Source organism: Denticeps clupeoides, chromosome 6 (assembly GCF_900700375.1).
Source record: "Denticeps clupeoides chromosome 6, fDenClu1.1, whole genome shotgun sequence".
NCBI classification, from domain to species: Eukaryota; Metazoa; Chordata; class Actinopteri; order Clupeiformes; family Denticipitidae; genus Denticeps; species Denticeps clupeoides.
Genome location: NC_041712.1, coordinates 15351003 through 15374760, shown reverse-complemented (window position 1 = coordinate 15374760; position 23758 = coordinate 15351003). Strand labels below are relative to the sequence as shown.

General features: G+C 42.9%; 1 protein-coding gene across 3 annotated transcripts in view; it reads right to left on the bottom strand.

The window, feature by feature from the left end:
• uvrag (UV radiation resistance associated gene) overlaps nt 1–23758 on the bottom strand; it is a 65786-nt gene that overhangs the window by 14338 nt on the left and 27690 nt on the right. For all 3 annotated transcript variants that reach the window (XM_028983839.1, XM_028983840.1, XM_028983841.1), the window contains one exon: nt 14183–14258. In XM_028983839.1, the coding sequence (XP_028839672.1) occupies nt 14183–14258 (76 nt within the window). The remainder of the gene's footprint in view (nt 1–14182; nt 14259–23758) is intronic.

Sequence of the window (23758 nt, the reverse complement as noted above, 5' to 3'; positions counted from 1 at the left end):
TTACAAGGTGTTTTATTCACATGGACATTAACAGTCATGGTTCGTTACATCAGCACAATCTGGACGATGCACTGACAAAGATTTAAAAAGATCCACTATTATCAGATTATTAAAGATCCGCTTTTTTGCTTTTATATAGGTCTTAATGGTCCCCCAGTACTGTATCTGTTTCTTAAGCAAAATTCAGCCGTGGTGCAGAATTACAGCCACTTTGAGCCAATCCCACGATGAGGATGCGCCGTTTCCTTATGTGTAGCTTTAATTGCAAATGAGGGGGAGTGAGGCGGGACAATGAGGAGAGTGGCCTATAGAAGTGAGCGGGCATTCGGAGAAGCCACAATGTTCGGATACTTTCTTAGGGGAGGAGTGGGAAATTCTCTGGCCGGGCAAAGCAAAAGAATGGGGAGTTAACCCCATTATGACGACATAAGGGGCCAAATTCCAGATCAGACCGCCTGAGCTGCCACTCTCTGAACAGTGAATCAGAATGACCAAAACACCATATCGTGAAATATGAATTATATTGGACCTTTAATCGTGACTCGCTCTGACTCTCACCCTCTGTATATCCAATCATAGCTGCGCCCCCCCAACACAACACTAAAAGCAGATCCATATGTTCATTTGATAATCCGCCACGTCCACAGCTATCATTAGATGGTTTCCTTTAAATTCCTACATGCTGTGCCAATGTCTATTGGAGTGACCCTGAGGCTTTAAATGGTTGGCAGGCAAAACTAAGGACTGGCGTATGTTAAAAAATGTACGCAGGAACAAGAAACAACCCAACTGCTGAGGTTATTATGGAAAAACTATGCATACATTAGGCTTCTGTCCCACACATTGAGCCAGTGTGCAAAGGCCTGAATGTTTTAATATTCAATATTCAATCCCTTGGCCAATAAAAAAAAATAAATAAATAAAATACTAGAAATGATTTTTCTGCTTTTAACGACCAAGGCACAATATTTTAATGAAGGTAGGGGAAAAACCCAGGTGAAATGATGGACTAGCCTCTTGAATGATAATTCATAGCATCCTCAGATAATCTCAGGGGGTTGCACCTAGCCAACAGCCTTATGCAAAACACATTCACGTCTTGTAAACACATGCTATCGCTCAACAGCGCTCTGGCAGAGACTGTAACCTAATTAGCCATGAAAAGGGCTGCATGAAACACAACCGTGGAGACGCCTCACAGCCATTCTCCGCTCAATCTCCTTCCCCAGATTTCTGGGCACTACACTTCAGCGCGATCACAGCTGGGGGTATGCATAAAAATCGTATTACAAAACTCAAGCTATGTCACTAGAAGATTTTGTAACTGTTTGAATGTTTCTGCAAAAGTATCAGTTGTCATAGTCACAGGTTTATTAGGAATACTTGCACAGTGTGACCCAAGCTCATCCCACCACCTGTTGCATTAAAAAAAAAAAATAGATAGATATAATAATTTATAAAATTCTTGTTCAACAGCTCAATACACTGTTTCTGCTTGTTTACCCAAATTGCCAGTCATATGTTTAACCCATCTTGACTTCCAGGCAAACAACGATGAGAGAATGTAAAGTAAATAGTCAAGAGCGCGTTTTATGTGGCGTCATAAATATACTGCCGCAGACATCTCGGATTCAACAAGAGTCAGGCCATTCAGATGCAGACAAAAACAATAACAGTATAAATGTGTGTGTTTGCCTTAGTCACACAGAAGATGTCCAAATACTCTGCCTAGCAGCGGTCAGTCTGAGTCTGTCCTGTGATCTGGTCTGCTCGTCCAGAGACGCAGACTCAGCTTCCTGCAGAAAGATAGCAGCGGAGTGGTGTTTATTCACTGATAACACACTGGACACACACCACTGTAGGTAACCAGTTGAACCCTTTCGCTCAGTCCTCAAGTCATCTTTTCATCCTGCTCTTGGTCCGGAGTGTGATAATGGCTTGCAGGAGAGACGCTGCGGTGTGACATGGCCAGACTGATGCCATTAGGCTCTAATTCAAGCCACCTTTGGCCTCTCAAACTACCCAGTTAGCTGTACTCATTAAACTGACATGGTCACCAAAAGGACTCAACATATTTACAGAAAAAAGGCCTGGTTGAAATTAATGGGAAATGTAATTAGGAGACCACCAGTAACAGGATTATTGCGTTGTGTGTATGTATATGTAAATGTATGTGTGTGTTACACTGAAAGAAAGAATTACCGACAGTTGCATGATGCTCTGGTTAAATTCCATAACAAAACTCAGTGTATGTACATGACCTGCACTGAGGTGACACATCCAGGAACAGCATGGGCTGTGTGGGTTGAGGCAACTTGAACATGGTCATGAACTTGGCTGTGTAACCTTACACCGGGATAACCACCAACAGGGTAACCAATGTAGTGCTAATGCTTCCGGTTTTTGTAACCTACTATCTTTTCCTCCTCCCAACTCACCCATTTTATCCGGTTCCGGGCTTCATTCGTGAAGAGCAGCTGAACAACGCATTTAGCTCAAATCATAAAAAAAACACCACATCACAGGCCAGGGTTACTCTTGGGCCAAGGCCATCCTCTGCTAAAGAAAGGACTTTGGTCCAATTCAGACATAAGTCTCGTATTATTGCCCATGCTTAGCATGGAAAGATGAATTAATAGGGTGAGATTAATCATGGAACAAGAATAATAATAATAATAATAATATATCCCCGTTTAAAGTGGCACTGCCAATTATAACCATTAAAACTCTAACCCCCTCTAACTCACTCTAAACCCCTCCTTTTTCCTTCAAATTCATTCGCAGTCTGGCTTGGTCACAGTCAACTTTTATTATTTGGAATAAGAAGTGTTGCAGTACTTTATGGGGCTTCATTCTTTTTTGCATGAATGTGATGTATTTCCACAGCGGCCTACAGCCAGATGGAACTTGTGGTCCACTACTCGTTTCTGACTGACCTCCAAACCGCAGTTAACTCCATGTGTTGGTACCCCACCATTCATCCTCCACTGCTGAAAGGGTCAATTGTTTTTTTTTTCTCTTGTTCCTGTTTTTTTAATTGAGGGTCTTTACAGGACAGTGCTTTGTAATGGTCTTACGGCAGGTCAAAGGTTGCATGCACTGTCTGATGGCACACCATAAACATTGCCTGCTGTGTCCCTTGGTAACCAAGAACTTAATCCATAATGAACTATGATTAAGGACATAATTTACCAGTAAAGTTCACAAGACGGCCTTGTGTATAATTTAACAATACAGAACAGGCAAAGACAAAGACAAACAGAATGTGCCATTACCCTTTTGTACTTCGCTTGAACTTTTCTGCTAAAACATGTAAAACGAGAATTTTTTCTCTGATAAAACTTCACCACTCACCCTCAGCTTACTGTGAATCTCAGCAAGGATCAGGCGATAAAGTCTCCTGCCTCTCTGGTGCACTTGGACGACGTATCCAGTCGAGTGAGAGGGGGGATATTCAGACACAGAGCTGTACTCGCCAGGACTGAGCTCAGAAACGCAATATCAACATGCCTTTGTGGCCTTACAATCCGACAAGGATATCATTGTTGTTCTTTTCAACTAAGCACCAATGCCCTCAATCCTTCAGCTGTAAGAATAACTGTATCAAAGCCATGCTAACCCCACTCTAAATTAAACTGGGTCAGGCCGAGGGGGGAAAATGTGTGTATAATGTAATCGCCAGAGAAACAAAGGGCTTTTATGTCAGGAGTGCATGGAGTGTTTACGTCTGGCAACACCTATGTGCAAGTATGCGAGATTGTCTGTTTCCATGTAATTCTATGAATCAGAAAGTGTGTGTGTGTCTGAAGATTGGACGTATTGTATCAAGTGTGGGTAGATGTTCAGCCTCTGTGATAAGCTACTCCTGATCTAAATATCACAAAGCCTGGAGATTACAGGTCTGCTAAGTACCAGAGCCACAATGTCCACATTATACCCTCCAGCCAGTGCTTAAGAAGAAGAAAAAAATCAGCTATATAACAGGAATAGTTAGAAATTTGTTTTCAGACATTTGGGAAAGTAATGAAACATGTGGTGTGCAAAAGGTGAAGAATATATAAAAATATTTATAAATATTTATCAGACGCCCTTCTCCAGTGCGACTTACAGTCAGTAGTTACAGGGACAACTCAGGACAACTCTGGAGACACTGAAGGATAAGTGATTTGCTCAGGGAGACAAGGGTAGTAAGTTTGAACCTGGGTCTTCTGGATAAAAAGCTTTCGTCTTACCCACTAGGATACTACCACCCAAACATGTACTATTCCCTTCTATGCATCAATTCCTTTTTAATTTAATTGCCACAAATGGCGTTTACTTTGGAACGCCCAAAGCTGCTCCTGTTTGGGTTTGTCTGGGTTTTTTGTCCCTAGACAAAAGTTGGCACAAATGTTTCAAGTGGCGCAAGTTAAATAGTACAGTCAAACTGATATTTCACAATGGATTCTAGATAACGATTGGTACCAACCTAGGCGGCACTCCATCAATCGAAGGAGAAAAAAAAAACGGATTTGCTCATTCTGAAATCTCTGCTCAACCACACTGTAATTATACCTAGAGATCACAGGGTCCAGAGCCAAATACAGGCATTGTGTAGAGCTAAAATTTGTTTAATGTCAGAGAGGGAAAAGTAATCTTCAACGAGATGGACCACTCAAAATAAATCTGATTAACTTTGTACATCAAAAGGTGGCCAAAGTTCACTGTACCTACCTCGGCCTTGGGGGCCACTTAAAATAACTTAGAACATAAGCCGCTGATCTATCCTACTACCCCCCTGCCAGTTCCAACTTCAAACCTCTCAGAAAAGCACAATGAGACAAAGCCTGTGTTAATATTATTAGGCACAATACATTAAACCATGAGATTGCATCAATGTTCCTGAACCAGAGAAAGCAATCTCTCCTAGGGAAGATAAAAGCAAAATCCCAAATATTAGCTTTCCTAATACTCAGCTGCCCTGGCAATGGCAAACGGCGCGTACAGGAAAACAGAGGAATGAACAATGATAAGCCCTCTTCTCTTTCTACACCAGGTGGCCAAAGGATTAAATGCCAGTATCTACAGGACCACAGGACACTTTCACAAGGCTAAAGCCCGTGACTCGACACATGCTCTTGTTCTGGAAGACAATATTGGGCGGGTAGGGGACGGAGAGATGGAGAAACAGGAGAGGTGGACAGATTAAAGGCATGTTAACTCCCTGCCTCTTATATCATGCCAACTATTATTTGGGCTACTGGCAAGAACCTCAGTGGAAACTGCAGGCTTTCAAGAGCCAGAGAGAATGAAGGATCCAAGGGAAAATTATTTTTCAAATTACAAGCGGTAGCCTATATGAAATAATGATGAGGCAAGAAGAATCAGAGAAAATAAAGCTGCCAATAAATGTGCAAATTTATTAAACCTTAATGCATTAATGGTGCAAATGTTCGAGGTAAGATGTAATTGTGCAAAATAAAATAAAAACAGTACACAGCAATGTTTAAGGTTGTGCAAGGACATTCTATTATGGCTGTAAAAATGAACATGTCAATTGCTGCAATTTATATTTAATTAGAAAAAAGAAAATGAACGCAGCTGTATCTATGATTCTTATCTATGATTCATCCTAGCCAGACAACAATTCTTTTTTATTAGGAACAGATCATCTCCCTGTCACTCCCTACCTAAGCCTTTTTCCCCCCCTAACACTTGTCTCAGTCACTACTTATAACACTAGTTATAAATTAACATTACAGCAAGCTTTAGTCTTCAGAATTAATTCCGGATTAATCGATGTGCAATTAATCTGTTTAAAGACATTTTAAGGAACAATTAAAGTATTTTGTCACAGTCAGAAATCCCTTAAAACCCACCACGAAAATACTGACCCTAAATCAGTAATCCTTTCCAAACAACCCAATGTGTTTCACAAGGGAACATTTAGGTGTGAAGCCAAAGAAAGACATAGACTACATGTCGAGCAAATGTTCTAAAGGTTGTCTGGTGAGATGAGTCACATGTGAGGTGCTGAAAGGTAGCCTTCCTGCTGGTCATAAATTCTCAGGTTGACTCGGGGTGGAAGTGCCCTCATCGCTCTCTTCTGCAGACACGAGAAAGAGGAGGTGAGACTTGCTGAACGTGGGCTGACTGTACCTTGCGATGGCTCATTCCTTTAAGTAGATACACACTTGCAGTCAAGCCAGTGCACAGAGTTATGATTACTACCAAACTCCAGCATTCCCATGGAGAGGGGTCCGAGAGTGGCAGTTCTCACCAATTACTGGAGAAGTAGGAGTAGCTGTGAGATGCCAGATCCGTTTCATATGACGCTGGGGTCTCCTGTTTATTTAACTCTCTTCTTCATTAAGGCAGTAAGTCCACATTCTTATTAGCTGGAAAAGGATTAAAAGGTCCAGAGGGAACGAGGTGGGGGAAAGAGTTAAGCTCATCACTGCGCACTTCATTAATAAATTTCTGGAGAGATGGCACACCACACAGACAGATATTCAAACCTAATTAATACTCCTCCCAATCACATGCAGTTTAATGCACTGAGACAGTTTTCAAGGGAATCCTCCCCAAAGGGGCGATCATTTATTTGCCCAAGGGCGGCGTGTGACACCTGACACGCGGAGGAATGTCTGAACGATAAGTTATCATGACAACGGACAGATATGGAGATGGTGATGTATGAGACTGAGAGATTGCGGACTGAACGAAACACTCCCGTTCATCCAGTTTTTTTTTTTTTTTTTTTTTTTTAAACAATCGTAGGAGCATATTGCTGGTGTCCAAAAATGAAGATGAAACACTGCCGCTTTTGCCGCAGAGAAAATAAAGAGAGTGTTAACAAGAGCCACATGGCTGAGAGAAGGCCTAACAAGGCCTGACAACGACCAACGTGGCTGACATTTTTCAAATATTGACCAGATGGGAACTGGTAAGCATTTCTTTCCCCTATTTCCAGAGGATGTTTAGGTTCATCAAGGGAAGAATTACCAAGCAGATGTCCGCAAAGCTAAGGTAACATGATTTGTTTTTGTGTAAACTAACAAGAACACAAATTTTCAGAATCCACATGATATTAAATACGCTGTGGCCTTGCCCTCGTCAAGAGAAATGGAGCAGGGGATTGGTACAGAGCCCTTCCATTTCACCACTAATTTTACACATGAACAAATATCCCACTTTTTCTCATGTAAAAGTGCTCTGGACAGAGTGAAAAATGTTCCGGTTCCAGAACTCATTTGTACACGTTTGTCACAGGGCATTGATAAGACGAATAAAATTCCAGCCTGAGAAAAACACAAATTAGCCTGACATGCCCCCTCTCACATTTCTTCATCATTTCCCACCTATTTCTTTCCCCCTCAATTCATTATCCTGCTGATTCTACAAAACTTCCCCAAAACGGATCTTGGCCACAGTGGCAAAGGTTATCAGCAGTGGATGACAGGATTTTGAATGTGAATTTTTTTAAACACAAGTCTAGGGGAAAAAAAAGTGGCAAGTTGAGTCTTGCTTTTGCCAAAAACACTTATATGGTTTAAAAAAAAAAAAAAAAAAAAGCTATGGCAATAAAAAGTCAATGATTATATACAGAAGCCAACTTCTTCATTTTTTTTTTCTTCCTTATTTTTACTTTTTAAAAGGTCCACTTCTCAACAGGAGCTGTGAATGCCCCACCGTAGTTTTCTTCTAATTCATTCTGCAGAAGATACATGCAATATAATATGCTATTGTTAGATTTATGATACAGTAACATCCATCTGCTATGCCATCTGATGTTTCACGTCCCCCTGGCCAGGGAAGCCTGGTGTTCTTTTGTTGGAACAATTGGTTTTGGCGCAGGCCCATGCCTACGTAAATACACATACGCCAGCCAGGAAAGTGGAAGTGGAAGGGACTCCCTTCTAGCCATATATTTAGTGAATCCTTCTCCCTTGGCACCTCTTTGTGGTGCAAGGCAAACCCCTGGCTGCAAACCTCAAACCGTGGAAATTCAATTAGAGCCGTTTAAGTGTTTCATAAAAGCCATAGGTGGCTATCCAGTGGAATGTCCATAAAACTGGGAGTGAGGCAGAGTGGCGAAATACTGGTGGACTCACCCCCTCCTCTGCATGGCTCTCTCTCCCTCCATCTGGTCGCAGACGGTGAATGGGTTACCGCGGGGACTGCGACAGACGTAACTACAGCCCCAGATATGCTTGTAAATCTCAGCACTTGGCCGGACTCCCGTCGGGGGAATGGCCGCTCTCAGCCCGGTCTGTGAAGTGTGCTGTGGCTTGGAGAGAAAGCCAGTGAGGTTCACCGGTCCAACGTCATGTTTTAAAGGCTACGCAACCTAAACTAATCAACCCATCAACTCCATTTGACATCTACCATCGCATTAAACTGCACCTGACGATTCCATCGTTATTGATCCTTCTGACTCTTAATTCAAATGTAAGTGCTGTTGATTACAGGAGTGGTATGGCCCCACATTTTAAAGTTCTTGGATGTTGTAGGTGCTATGGCAACAAGAAAGGGACCACACAGGGTGAGAAGGTTGATGGAACAGTTAAAAAGGAGCCTACCGCTGTTTGTGTGTGTGAAATCACATAAAGCTAGCAGGCAGCTGACAACTACAGAAGCAGATGCTGAAGCTCTTTCCACCAGGCATCTCGCCAGGCCACAGTCATCACCCGCGGCCAGTCCCTCCCCATCCTTTCTCACCGTCGATCCCACTGAACCAGTACCACCCAATAGGTCTGAACCTCCTGTCACAGAGTCGCTGGAAGACCCTAGTGGTCCGCCTGGAAGAAGGGGGACCCTGAGCAAAATCACATAGGACCAGAGATGACTATTCAGAAGAAGAAAAAGCAGAAAGAATAAAAATAGATCCTTTCACTTACTGCCTCACCATCCCTACAGTAGCTCGGGCAAAGAGTCAGCACTTCCCACTCATCTCTAGAGACAGAGAGATGCAGAAAGCAAGAAAGGAGGAGAGACTGAGGCAGCAGAGGGAAAGGACAGTGATAGAAATGAGGAGGGCTGCCAGAAACCTATAAAACGGGGGAGTATTTCTGCTCACCGTAGTTTTTTCACTTCATGGCTGAGCAGCTGACACACTCATTCATCACTTGCAGAGTTAATATTAGCAATTTCTCCAAATGATGAAATATGAAATGAAATACGGCTGCAATTTGTTATCTAGGCCCAATGAGCTGAGTTTTATGGCTTTCTGGGTGGGAAACTCATACACACTCGTGCGCAGTCAGGAGGTAAAGGGTACATTCTGCACTCACCTTTACTAATATTGTTCCTCGTCTCATTATACCAAAAACCAACAGCCATTAACTGTTGTCACACACCAAATTAAACTTGCTGGCTTATTATCAAATTGTATTGAATCTAAATGAATATTTAAAAGTCACTAATAAAATGGTTTATTAATTCATGAAATTATTTAAAATAATTATTCTAAAACCTCTTGGTTCTCGACTAATTGGTACTCAGGCTCCCTCTAGTGATATACCAGGAAAACGCCAGTTATTCCTAGTGGCTGTCCGTTTAAATGCAGCATAGTAATTAGTATGTGTAGTAGAGCTAATGCCCTCGCTTGCTGTGTGTTTGACTGGAGAATTGACTGTAGATGAAAGACAATGACAAATAATACTCATATTAGGAATGAACCTGCCTCCTGTCGCTAGTTAAATAAGCTTGTCAATATTTTTTGCTGTGTTTTATATTCATTTTTCTTTATTAAAGCACAAAAAGCTTCCCCCCCCCCCCCCCCCCCCCCATACTATGGTGTCTGCACACACCAAATCCCAGCAGGCCCTATGTTATGCGAGGAAGGACAGGCCTGGATAGTGCAGACTGAGGTAATGTGTTGTTCAGCTGAAGGGAATCAAAGCTGCTTTCTGTATTTCATAAATCACAGGAGGGCCGAGCAGCCAGCAGTCTGCTCACTGTCTTCAGGTTGTGTAGATCCAAAATGCCGCTAAGAATCGCACACTACAGCAGGTATCGCTTTCCACCAGTTTACTTAGGCCACTTAATGCTCTGCCAAAAACGATTTTGTGCTTGAAATGTGACAAATAAAGTACGCTAATGAACTGATTTTTACTGTCGAAGTGCTCGCGCGAATCCCTTTAAAGTGGCACCTTAATGGTATTAAAATATAAACCACATTTTCAGAAGCGGCGCAGGAGGTGAAGGAGAGGAGAACGAGTCTCACATGAGATATAAGGAGACGATTACCCTGAAACTTATTCCACCGTCAAGACATATGGCAACGCAGGCTTTGAGCTCGCAGCAATTTCTTACCACGGTCAAATAATACCGGACACATGTTTGCAGAGCTGGGTGAAAAATTCACTTGCGCGTCTCGAAAGGAGGGCGGGAAACGGGAACGTACCGTACCAAAAAGAGAGTCCCGGGTCCATTATGCACATTACTAGAGCAAACCCTTTCAAATTGAGAACGGATGTTGCGTTTGGGGGAGGACTGGCAGCAGGCGGTTTCAGAACCTGATCAGTTCCAGGTCCACAGCTTTTTGGTCTGTGTGTGTAGGGCGAGGTAGTACCAAGAAGGTTTGGGGTGATTAAGGGCGAATAAACAAACAGCTTGCCACATACAGACAGCCCGGGACACAGGAGCCAGTTTGGTAAGATGAGGTTTTTCTCGGTGGCTTTACTGCAGAAGGAGACTCGTTGTTTTGGGGGACAGTGCAGACGCAATTGCCCGGCTTCTTGTGGAAAGCTCTGGGCACTCTGTGAGGATAAGTCACGGACCACAGGTCTCTGACCGGACAGGCACAGAGGTTTTTTGGGAGGGCCCTGGAATAGATCCTTCTAAATATGCCTCTCCCCTTGCATTTTCCTTCCTCTCTTTCTCTCTTATTTACCTGTGTGAACGTAATTAAAGACAGTAAGAGCAAACAGCGTATATATATATATATATGGCCTCAGAGACTCATTTATTCAATGCTCTGCCTTCAGCGGATGACTGAATAATGAATAGTGCAGTTTTCTCTCAAAATGCAGGTAGGCGGAGTAGAGGTAACCAGAAGGGTTTCTGGCCAAGAACTCAGATCAAGGTGTCTATTTAAAAATTCGACTACACTAAATCCATATACGGAGAGTTTCGTCTTATTTATTTATTTTTCCCTTTTCTTCTTTCAAGAGACATCCAGTCCTGACCTGTGATGGTAATCACAGAAGGCCGCCCATTCAGTATTGTGTGGACACTTCCCTTCAAGAACAAAAAAATATATATAGATAAAAAGGTGCAGTCATGGGAACGCTGCAACAGAGCAAGAGTAGCAAAGAAAGGGAAATGAGAAGAGAAAAAGGACAGGATATGGATTTGACTACAATTTGTGTGAATTATTCCAACATTGCTAAAACCAAACATTCAGGAAACCTTAAGTGTTAATGCTAACGAAGCTCCCAGAAAAAGTCACTTAAACCAGACTGTTAAACAAGCAATGGCTCATTTTTGTCACAAGGCACCGCTCTGGCTGCAGGATAAGGTCTTAAAAAAAGATAATAAAATGCATTTTCATGGCGCTGGGTAAGCAATCATGTTCCTTGGGGTATGATAAAGATACAAATTCATAAAAATGTGCATCAGCTTCCACAGCGGGAACCAAGTAAACATCTACTGTGTGGTTCTAAGAAAAAAAGCAAAGCAAGCCAATTCAGGTATTTCTCTTTTTTCTGTTTCTAGTATAACTTAGTTAACAGCTTGAACAATTTGAGAGAAAACACAATATACTGTTTGAGGACTGAGGGCAAAAAGAGGTTAAGAAAACACACCCCTAAGTCAAGAGTTTGCTGCTCTGGAGGATATCCCCATGTTTTAGTAACACCTGTAACACCATTTGAAATTATGCTGCGGTGACGTGTACCTCTGTTAAAGAAGCCCTTTACCAGGCAATAACTACCAAAAATTATTTATTTAAGTATAATACATCAATTAACATTTACAACATTCACTAGGGTGCTACTAGAGCCCAACTCTCCCGGTACATGTTCCCATGTAACCAGTTGCAGCCAAATCAGTGGCAGCTAATAGCTGTTGTGTATACTAAAAGTGAAGTGATTGTCACTTCCTCATTATGTATGATTTAAAACTGTGCTCGTCACGATGTCACACGTACAAATATCATTAAAGACTGCGTTTCATTCTCATTTGATCTTTTCTGTAAATGCTGAGGATGCCTTTGATATTACACTAGCGAACAAGCAACATACTTAGCATTTAATGCTGTTCTTAGTGCACTAAGGTACAAATACCACACAAACACACACACTCCTATCGGTGTGTCGTTTCCAATTAGGCACTTCCTGCTTTCTAACCTCAGAGAATTAGACTGCAGAAGGAGGCTAATTGTTATTTCCACCTGCCCTCCCTCCAACTACTGCCCGTGCTCTTGTTCATGTATGGTCTGATGGGAAATAATCAGCTCCACATGCCTGATACATAAACGCCTTCTGCATCTCCTTCTCTCTCACTCACAAAGTGCACACACATGAAAGAAATGAACTCATGCCACTTGTCCTTTCATCGATGAAAGAGCAAGTTGCAAATACGAATTCATACACACTCACACATGGTATAAAAACACTTAGCTAAAGCATACCTACCTGACATGGTCTGAACAGCTACAACGTTAATAAATCTCTTATGACTGAGGCTCCAATGATCTGAGGTTAAGAGAAAATTGTGCATTGTGGCGCGAAATCTGAAAGAGCCACAGGCACCACAAACCTCACCCCTTGTCACAAGACAGCCAACGTTCCAGTCACAGAAACGCCGAGAGGCCGCCAGCCACCTGACATCACAATCCCCACAACTCTATGACATGAGGTCTAAATAATAAAATAAAAAAAAATAAAAAAACGTATGTACCCTCCCGTCTGCCACTTCAAAGAAAGGAACCCCCCCTCGTCTGGTACTCATGCTTCCCTGGATCACTTTCAAACGCAGCACGCACTGCAATTTAATAAAAGATGGACGTTTAATCTCCCTCATCCGAGACAAGGCCGCTGCTGTGAATCCAGACCCCTGCTTAGTCTAACTGACAAGACAAAATGCTCCAGTACAGACCAACCAAGGGAAGGAATTTGTGATTCTGAAAGAAAAAAAAAAGCAAAAGATAAAAAGAATAAGTGACAGAAGGAATAAAAGAATAGTGTCTGAAAGAAATGAACAAGATTAAATAATATTAACCAGCTGGCGTTTCCTGGCTGTTGCAATGTTGCATTAGGTAAAAAAAAAAAGCGGTATGTAATTTTCTAATATTTTGGGGTCAACAAAGCAAGCATTATCTAATAAAAATCCATGGGGAACGAACAAGAACCACAAGTCCATGCCTAACTGGGCCAACACGAACCAGGTACAGATACAGCGGTTGAGTGGCGTCAAGGTTGAAGAAACATAATTAGGGCTTGAAAGTGAGGAAAAAAATTGTGTGTAGCGTGACACTCCATCCCAGCAGTATAATGTATGTTCTCTGAGGTTCATGTCTGTAACACATGTGCAGCCAGTGAGTTCAGTCACACAGGAACAAGGGACGGCTGAGACGTGTTGCAAGTTAAGGCTTTCCGGTGTGTATATAACACACACACACACACACACACACACACACACACACACACACACAGATAGGCAACATAGGCAACAACTGCAAGGCTGGAAGACACAAATACCGTTCTACTGATTGTAAATCACAGAAGGTGTTGCAATATAGACTTAAATTAGCTTATAAACATAAAATTTTCAGCGCTGAGGCCAAATTCAGAACCTTGTAACAACAAATGTTTCAAGAAACGTGATGTAACCAGAATGTCCAAACATTTCAACAAATTCAATTGACATTTTATAATTAGACAAAGTCAACAGAAAGAAAGCTAAAGAGCTAAAAACAAATAACTAAATAAACAGCAAGCACCGCTTACTTTATATGGATCAGAGTGGGGGCTGTAATGGAACCAGAGCAGCAAAAGTGATGATACAGAGCAAAGAAAAGCAGAGATGTATAGATGTGTTTTGATTCGCTAAATAGAGCAAACCTGTGACAGACAGCATCACAAATCTTCTACCTCACTACCACCTCTAATCGCTCAACCTATAAAGGAATATATAAAGGAAGAAGTGATCTGTAGCCGTTGATCCTGGTGTGTGGTGAGTTATGCTAGTCTCTTACCTGGGCAATGTTTTTATTGAGAAGGTAGACGCCGTAATCAAACTGAAAGCGCTCGCCTCTGGGATACAACGGGAACCTGCAAGGAAAGTAAAAGTTATCCGTTATTATTAGTCAAATTAGTGTCAAAATAGAAGCAAGGTGCATAACATATGAAATGTGAGGATTTATTCAGTTGTTGCAGACTGGAGGCGTAGCTTCACAAAAGTACACAGAAGTCGGGCCCTTGCTGGAAATGGAATGGGATGTATGCAGTCAATCCGTGGGAGCCTGACTGCACATTGCTTCCATTTCCTGGTGCAGAAAATGTGGAAAATGTTATGAGCTGCCTGTCAAGTCTTTTCAGGGAGGTAATAATGGCCCTCAGCTCTCCAAACTGCTCCCGCATTCATGAGCAGCGAGCGGAGAAGCAGAGTTTATAACACCCCCACAGATGGGAAGAGGAAAAAGAGTTTAATCCTTAATTTATCAGCCAAACTCAAATCAAAAGCCTGTCCAGCCCAAAGGGAGCTCAGAGATATTTCCCTCTGGGAAAATCCTATTGGATTTTTTATTCTGGATATTTTTTTTTATCCTGGAGGGAATATGGCAGAGCATGGATCCGGCAGGCTTTGCTCAGACCTTGCAGCACAGAAAAAGCCGTTGGTCCTGTCCACCCCAATCCCCTGTCATTATGTGCTTAATTTCTGCACCTCCGCCAGACAGACTGGTGTGCCCCCAGGGCCAACCACCTGCAAACCACTTACACAGCAAGAGCACTCACAAGTCTCCTTGTACCTGTGTGTGTGTGTGTGTGTGTGTGTTATACAGCTGACAAGGGTACACAGAGCATTGACCGACAGTGTTAGACTATATTCAGATGGAAAAGAACTTTTAATCTAACGATCACAGTGAAGAATACATTAATCTACCACAGTGCTAAAGTGTGTCTGGTAAGAAATTATGCTATTATACAATAACAGAATTGGGCGATTCTGTTATTGTTTGCAAATATACATTTAGCAAACACCACATGTTGTGTGTGTTCAAGTGTCTTAAACACCTGAACTGCACTCAGTTCAGAAATTCACCATACTGAATTACTAAAATTCAGGGCAAAATGCATATGGTTTCAAACACAATCAATGGAGTCGGACCCTTATGAACAAGGACCCTTAATTAATAAAACTCCCAGTTTACACAGGCCTACAGCATCTCAGCACAAGCCCCCTCAGTTGTTCAAATGAAAGAACAGTCTGCTACACAGACCGCCATCCACCTCAGCGCAAGGCCCTTCACCCCTAGGCATGAGGTATGATTGATCCTCCGGAAGCTTCTTTCACATTAAATCCCAACGAAAGGTCATATGCGTGCCCCCTGGTGCGGAGGCTAATCTTGTGAGTGGAGACAGGGCCTCTGCTCTCTCGCTGACCCACAGGAGCCTAAAGGCCTACTGTCAAGGCAAGTGGTCATGGCTAGTTACGGTTACAACACATCTAGAACAACCTAGCCTATAGGAATGATTATAAAAGCTTTTCTTTAAGCACCAATAGTTTTTCCTTCAGCAACACCTGAGACTCACTGTTTTAAAAAAGACTTTATAACCAACAGAGCATGCATCTACAATTTCACCACAGAAGAACATATCACACTGGGAATTATTGTCTAGAAGCAGAGGGGGGTTAGAAAAGTGGGGCGTCAGGTGGAAGCCCCCGCAGAGATGATTAGCTGAAAACATTCTGCTAACAGCTCCTGCAACTCATACATGTTCTACGGGTGTCCTTACATCAGACCCATGGGTTGCTGAGTGAGATCATTACAAACAGGGGAAACAAGCTGCTAAATCTCACAAAAAGAGTTTGCTAAAGTTAAAAGTTAAATTGTACTGATTGATTTCGCAATGACATTATGCTAACCCTAAGCAGATGTACACATCATCTTATACGCAAATACACACACACAGTCACACACAGTGAGGTGATTAATGAAGGCTGTGCAGTGTAACTGACATTACACCCAAGCGCCTGGTTCAGAGAACATCAGGAATTCCTCCTGGGGTGCATCCAGTGAAGTCACTTATTTATGGAGCACTTGTGGTGGGCTGCGAGAATGAGAAAGCCTGACACACAGAGAACGAGCAGTTGTTTGCCCCTTTTCCATTCTTCTTTTGAGGCGGCACTGAAACAATGTTACCCAACCGAGATGCAATCTGATCAAATAGCAGATGACATTCCTTCAGACCTTACTAAATTCCCAGTACTGCCAATTGCCTGTTTGGGATGCCATTGGGGTGACTTGGAAATAAACTTTAAATCCAGGGATGCACCACCCTGGATGTGGTGAAGGATTATGTGAAGGATTTGCTACCTACCTAGTGGAACCATGTCTCAGTGGATCAGAGGTGTTTTGGGGCAAACGGGGAGGGGTCCTGCTTCCTTAATATAAAGCAGGCCATCATATTATGGCTGATCTGTGTATTTTGACAACCTCCCCTTGAGCCTTTTAATGGGTATCAAACATCTCCAGAGACCAGGCGATAACTTCATTCTTAAAACCAACATTTTCTATTTAAAACGTGACAAGGTAACAACATGTGGGGCCTTGTATTTTTATTTAAACAATGTTCCAGTGATAACCCTTATAACTAATTTACATTTACAGCATTTATCAGACGCCCTTATCCAGAGCGGCTTACAATCAGTATTTACAGGGACAGTCTCCCTGGAGCAATTTAGGGTTAAGTGTCTTGCTCAGGGATACAATAGTAGTAAGTGGGATTCGAACCCGGGTCTTCTCTTCTGGTTCATAGGCGAGTATGTTACCCACTAGGCTACTACCACCCTGAGTGTTTATGCATATGAGGCGATATAAGCAAATAAGAACTATTTATCTTATTCCATTTCATTCAGACATTAAACTGCAAAATGATGCAGCAATATATGGTCATATATGAACTAGTTCAGGCTCAATGTGGAACACACATTTTTTGATGACCTCATTTTCTTCTATAGCTGCTTCACTATGATCTTGATTCTGGGTTGGCAGGATCAAAAAAAGTTCATTGGGTCCTGTTGGCCTGATGTGAGGCCTTGCATTATGTGTCTTTGAAAAGGTACAATGATTGACGGGCTCTAGATATTCATTCTGATTGAATTGTTTAATCATTTGGAAATTAACTGTAGAAAGAGGTGGTACATAGACAGCAGCCGAAGGCACCAAAATCACAACCCGCCTTCCTGTCTACAAGAACAACCTACGGCTGAAATGCAGACGAACCCAAAATGTTTCCACTTAAGAGAAATTTCTGACATGTTCTTCTTCCTAAAAGATGAAAATAATGACTAATTGAATGAGACAACGATGACTTGTGTGCTCTTCTTTTCATTCTTACGCAACTACTAGATCTCACGTGATGTCTGTCAGTGCCAATAGATCGTACCCAAAAGAGCCGTGCACGAACATGCAGCCTGGTAATTAATGAGATCTGGGGGGCATAGTGGATGCGCTATGCACTGCCGGTAAAAAATAATTAGAAAAAGAGAATTGGTTAGAAGTACATTGGTTAGAGATTTACAGTGCGCAGGTTCAGAGGCAATCGTAAAATATGATAGTGCTGCAGTCATAAAAAAAGAAAAGAAAAAAAGGAAGGAGGAAATATTTTTCACTTCAAACACCTCATCTGTATCCACTTGGTGACCCCTTGTTTATGGTGGCCCTTGACATGATTGTCCTCTTGCAACAGAGAGGCCAAGAACAGACCATGTAGAAAAGGCGACACGTAGGCCGCAAAGGGAACTTTTCATGATCTGGTTCCATGCAGTCAGGCACAAGGATTTATAACAGAGAAAAGCGCCGCCAGACAGCCCACCGCTGCACCCTTTAGAACGTCTCTTGCGATTTGTTAAAGGAATACAAATTGGTGCTTCATCTTGGGCGCTGCATCTTGAGGACTTTGCGGGTTAGCTTGTCAAGACAAAACCATTACCTCAGTCAAGTTCAGTCTGACTTAAACTCTCAATGGTTTCTTGCATCTCTTCAGGTTAATTTAGTCTGTGTAAAGATTTATAAACTTCTACAAAAGACAGTCAAAGTCTCCCCAAGAAAATGTCAAGAGATAAACAATCATAACCCAAACAAAACACAAGAAAGATATTTGTAAAAAAATAAATTCTTCATTCACTCACTCGCTCAGCTCACTCACAAATCATTAGCGCTTAATTCTAGGCAGGGTTGCGGCTGCCAGAGCCCATCCCAGATCACCAGGCACACACTCACCCAATCTACTCGCACACTCCCCTAGTGTGCATGCCTTTGGATGGTGGGAGGAAACCAGAGAACTCAAAAACAGAGAGAGCATACATACTCTGCACAAAAAAAAAAAAAAAAACATTTACAATTATTCTTATTCTTGTGAAAGAAGGAATGTGTAACAATTAAAAATGAAATAATAATTCATAGAACGAATTTGTGTTATGACAATGTGCAGAATGGCATTAACAAAATGCTGCTCAGGTTGTGAAAGGATTTCTTTTACAAAACAAAATAAGTACCTTTCTTTGATTATAGCTGTGTATGGTGCAGATGAGAAGCATTAGTGCTGCCCGCAATGCTCCGTTCTGCCCCACAACAGCAGTAATTCACTGCTAACGACCTCAAATGCGTCGTGCTCAATCTCCGTCACCGTTTCACAGAGCGTTCGCAGACTGCATCAGGGAGGAAGTTTAGATGCACTGTAATAAATAAGAAGCACACAAGGCCACTGCAGAGGCCTGGTCACATCCTGCGTTCGGGCTGCATTTCTGCTTTTAATTAAAGCTACGGAACGGGCAGTGGAGAGGACAGAAGGAATGGCTGGATATTCTTAGCCACCCTGTTAAGGAGCACAGACGACAGGCCGAACGACGTGCCCATCACTCAGGGGGGCTCTCATTCTGAAGCACTCGCCGATAACGGCAACGCAGAGACCCAAGGCCGTAAGTGGAGCGGCACTCGTTAAAATAGTGTTCCGCCGCATATGCTCAGTATAATCATTTCTGTGATATTGGAAATTACAGCTCCGTCTGATTTATATAGTAAGTGCTGCCATTAGCCGTGACAGTTGTGGGGCAGGTGTTTCTTTTTTTTAAAAAAACAGCTGCAGTGATTTACGAGCCTGAGATTCAAACTATACATTAAAGCAGCTCCAAAACTTCTGGGAATTTTCTGGTATGTTTCCCGCCCCCCATGCAGGCTGAGGATAAGTGTATTTTAAGTAAGTGTTAAAATGTAGCATGGTCTGCACTGTATGTATGCCTTGTAGCTGAACACACTGCAGGAGGAAGTAGTTGGGGGGAGAAAAGATTAAACTTGACATTGTTTTGTGCATTCTGAGTATTAATTAAGAGACATAAACAGTCGTCTAGAGCTCTGAAGCTCTGTGTACATATTGAAGGGGTCAGCCAGTCACTGGGAATTCTTTCAGCAGCTAGCTGAATCCAGCTTTTGGGTTCGTTCTGACCACCCACCACAGCTCAAAGCTAAACCATCACACGATGACAGCTTCAGAGGAAAGGATTTTTTGCCAAAAAAAAAAAAAACATTTAATGGGCATTGAACAGTGTCTGAATCATGGAAAGACACCCCTTGTCCCATGGGGAACACCTTTAGGTGATTAGGCCTCAGTGCAAAATTATGGGAAGATGTTAGGACACTTTGGGAAACGTAAAAGCTGCCAGATGGGACATCAAGACACCAGGCCCTTAGAACAACTCATTTTGTATCTGAAGCTTTTTTTTTTTCCTTGGGACACTTCAAAGCTCTACAAAATCATTCCCGAAGGCGACCATAAAAGGCCTTGACCATTCTTTCCGTGATCCCTAAATGGTACAGTTGTTTAACGAAAAAGGGAAAAAATTTAAGTGTGCTTTTTGTTAGTGCATCTGCACACTCTGGCGGCACAATATCCGTTTTGTACATTTCATAATCCGTGACTATTCACCTGTGAGTGTGTGTATCTGGGTGTGAGTGTGTCTCCTGTCTGTGTCCCATCAACAGGCAGCTCATAGCTCACCACCCCACTCTCACACAAGGCTGCTATCTGACCCTAAAGTCAGCAACGCACATGAGAACCCACCCCCACATGTTAAGAGACGTGAAAAAGATTCAGAGCGCCGTAACAGCAGCAGTCTCCCTTTGAGCTCAGGGGTCCTTGGGAGGCCTTGTCCTCTCGGCGTCGCCACTATCGCCATGAGCAGCTCAGTGAAAGCGTATTTTTAAAAAGCCTGATCTCTCAATGCACTCCTGTGGCAATTTCTAGTGCTTTTTTTTCCCCACCTGTCAAAAAAAAGCATGAATTTCCTACAATATGTCTTCCAATAGTAAAAAAAAAAAAAAAAAAAAGCCTCTCTGAGAGCCAGCGCTCAATTTTAACAGGATGGCCTCTGGAATCAGTCACCCAAAAGACATCTGGATCGCATTTCAAACACAATCACACACACACACACACACACACACACACACACACACACACACACACACACACACACACAGAGACAGACACACACACGCTCCTCTGTTCTTCGGTAATCAGACTTGCTGGAATAAGGCTGCAGCTATGAAATGTGGATGCAACGTGTTGTTTCGAGCTCATTGCGCTTCAAGAACGCTCTACATGGGGAGGGAAGATTCCGGAAAAATGTCCCAAGAGGAGAATGGGTGGTTGACAGGTGGCACGTGCTATATGGACCGTCGCCGTGCACACATGGACGATGCCTCCGAGACTGGATGGGCAAAGGCCCCCGCTCTGAGGCGTTTCTTCCACAATCCGGCCTGTTACTGGAAAGGCGAGACCTTAGTTAACCACGTAAACATAAAGTGCCACCCATCAAAGTGTGATGCAAAGCATTACTGCTCAGTCTCTCTGAAATGGAAAGTACACAGTCCACAGTTTTAGAGAGGTAAACAGCAATTAACACAAGCCCCAATCCATCTAATAAAGAAAAGTCTGTCTTCTGCTGCAGCTTTATGAAGAACACAGCGGTCGGAAAAAGAAAACATGAAGGGGAAAAAATATGGGTGCTCAAACTCCAGGGAAGTCCACACTGAATAAAGTTTCTAGACCAGAGGCCAGACCTGATGAAGACTATATGCTTAGTTACAAGTCCCAGTTCTGAAGGAAAGTGGCCTTATCTACACTGCTCAAAAAAATAAAGGCAACCCCAAAATAAGATGTCCTGAATGAGATCTGATTGAAGTAAATAGTCTTATTAAATAATTTGTACTCTACATAGTTGAATGTGCTGGCAATCAAATTTATCAACACATGGAGGTCTGGATTTGGAGTCACACTTGAAATTAAAGTGGAAAAACACACTACAGGCTGATCCAGCTTTGATGTAATGTCCTTTAAACATGTCCAAATGAGGCTCAGTAGTGTGTGTGTGGCCTCCATGTGCCTGTATGACCTCCCTACAACACCTGAGCGTGCTCCTGATAAGGTGGCGGATGGTTTCCTGAGGTATCTACTCCCAGACCTGGACTGAAGATGGAGCGAGACATGATGTCCCAGATGTGCTCAATTGGATTCAGGTCTGGGGAACAGCCGGGTCAGTCCATAGCATCAATGTCTTAGTCCTGCAGGAACTGCTGACACACTCCAGCCACACATGAGGTCTAGCATTATCTTGCATTAGGAGGAACCCTGGGCCAATGCACCAGCATATGGTCTCACAGGGGGTCTGAGGAGCTCATCTCTGTACCTAATGGCAGTCAGGATACCTCTGACAAGCACATGGAGGGATGTGCCACCCCACACTATTACTGACCCACTGCGAAACGGGTCATACTGAAGGATGTTGCCGGTAGCACAAAGTTCTCCACGGCATCTCGGCAAGAGCACAGGGCGCCAGTGGCCAAATCCAAAATGTGCTAAACGGTGTTGGGCTGTGAGCACAACCCCCACTTGTGCATGTCAGGCCCCTCATACCACCCTCATGGAGTCTGTTTCTGACCGTTTGAGTGGACACATGCACATTTGTGGCCTGCTGGAGGTCATTTTGCAGGGCTCTGGCAGTGCTCCTTCTGTTCCTCCTTGCACAAAGGCAAAGGTAGCGGTTCTGCTGCGGGGCCCTCCTATCTCCTGATGCACTGGCCTGTCTCCTGGTAACGCCTCCATGCTCTGGACACTACACTGACAGACACAGCAAACGTTATTGGCACAGCTCGCAAAAAAAATTCTGAATGATGATATCCTGACCTGTTTAGGTATCCCTCTATTTGCACCTTACTCGGTCATTTTGTGCCCTCTTTCCGACAGTTTAATCGTTTTTGGTGCGTAAACTCATCTAGGGGCTCCTTTGGTGACTTCATGTCCTCGCACACATCATTTCAGTCACCATATACACATTGGTGAAGGGCTTCTGGGAGGTCAGGCCAAAGGGTCAATGGAGACTCATGGAGCAGCTCAGGGACACCTCGCAGAGCGGACGTTCACCTCCCCCTCCACCCACAAAACAGAGTTTATTTTTCAGGCTACGTTCGGCCCAAAATCCCCGGCAGTAAGGACGATCTACAGGAATGTATGCACTGCAGAACTGCGATGGATCCTTGATGGATGGGGTTATCCCAGGGGGAGGCTGTCGGCATGTGCTGCTCCGTGACGTCAGTGAGAGCCAAAGTGTATGCAAAATAGCACTGCAAGCTGTTCTCTTGTGATCCACTGATGCTGATTGAAAGACCCACATCAAGAAACTATTTTGTTGAATTACTGGCTCTGGTAATATAATTGAATAGATGTAGGTACTCAGTCCTTCATGGTTTTGTTGGAGAGTAATGTTAAATTATGGGGTCTGGGCAGGTCTGGTTCTGGCCATTGTTGGCTAGATCAAGAAGGAAATGGTCTCACCTCATCAGTATCCACCTGTCTGATCCAATTTATGCGCAAGTGTTTATGCGCATTTGTGTGCATGTATGTAAGGGCAGAAGGGCGTGGGGTGGGATAAGGGCTACTTTGGGGTAAAGAGAAGAAGCAGTGGAAGGGAGTGTAACAACCCTTATATCTGGCTTTATAACAGCTTACAGCTGGGGGGAAAGGTGACGGAAAAATGGGATCAGATGGGGACTGATATCTCACAATGGCCTTTACACCCCAAAACACTGATAGACAAAACATCATAACAGCCCAAAAGGAAACTCGAGAAGTTTTGTGATTTTCAATATAGTGGCATGTCTGGTCTCAGGATGGCAGAACACACAAAAAAAAAAAAAAAAAAATGCCTTGTTCAACAGCGGCCACTTGAGGAAACTGATGTGCAGCCCAGATTTGGTGCCGTGACATTGGATCCTTTCTTCTTTTTATATGCATTCCCTATCTTTCATTTTTTTTCTTCACTCATTTATCACAACTGGAAGTGTAACTATTAATTGAGAATCGAAAAAATGTCCTGTCATTCATGTCTGCTTCTGTTTAATTATTGTCATTCACATTTATTATTTATTATTATTTTCATTAAGGGTTTTTTTCAACTCTTTCACTGTGCAAGGAATGTCCCATCAAGAATGCAGCAAATCTTTGAGCACGTTAGCCACAAACTTATAATTATCACACGGCAACCGCTTGGTTAC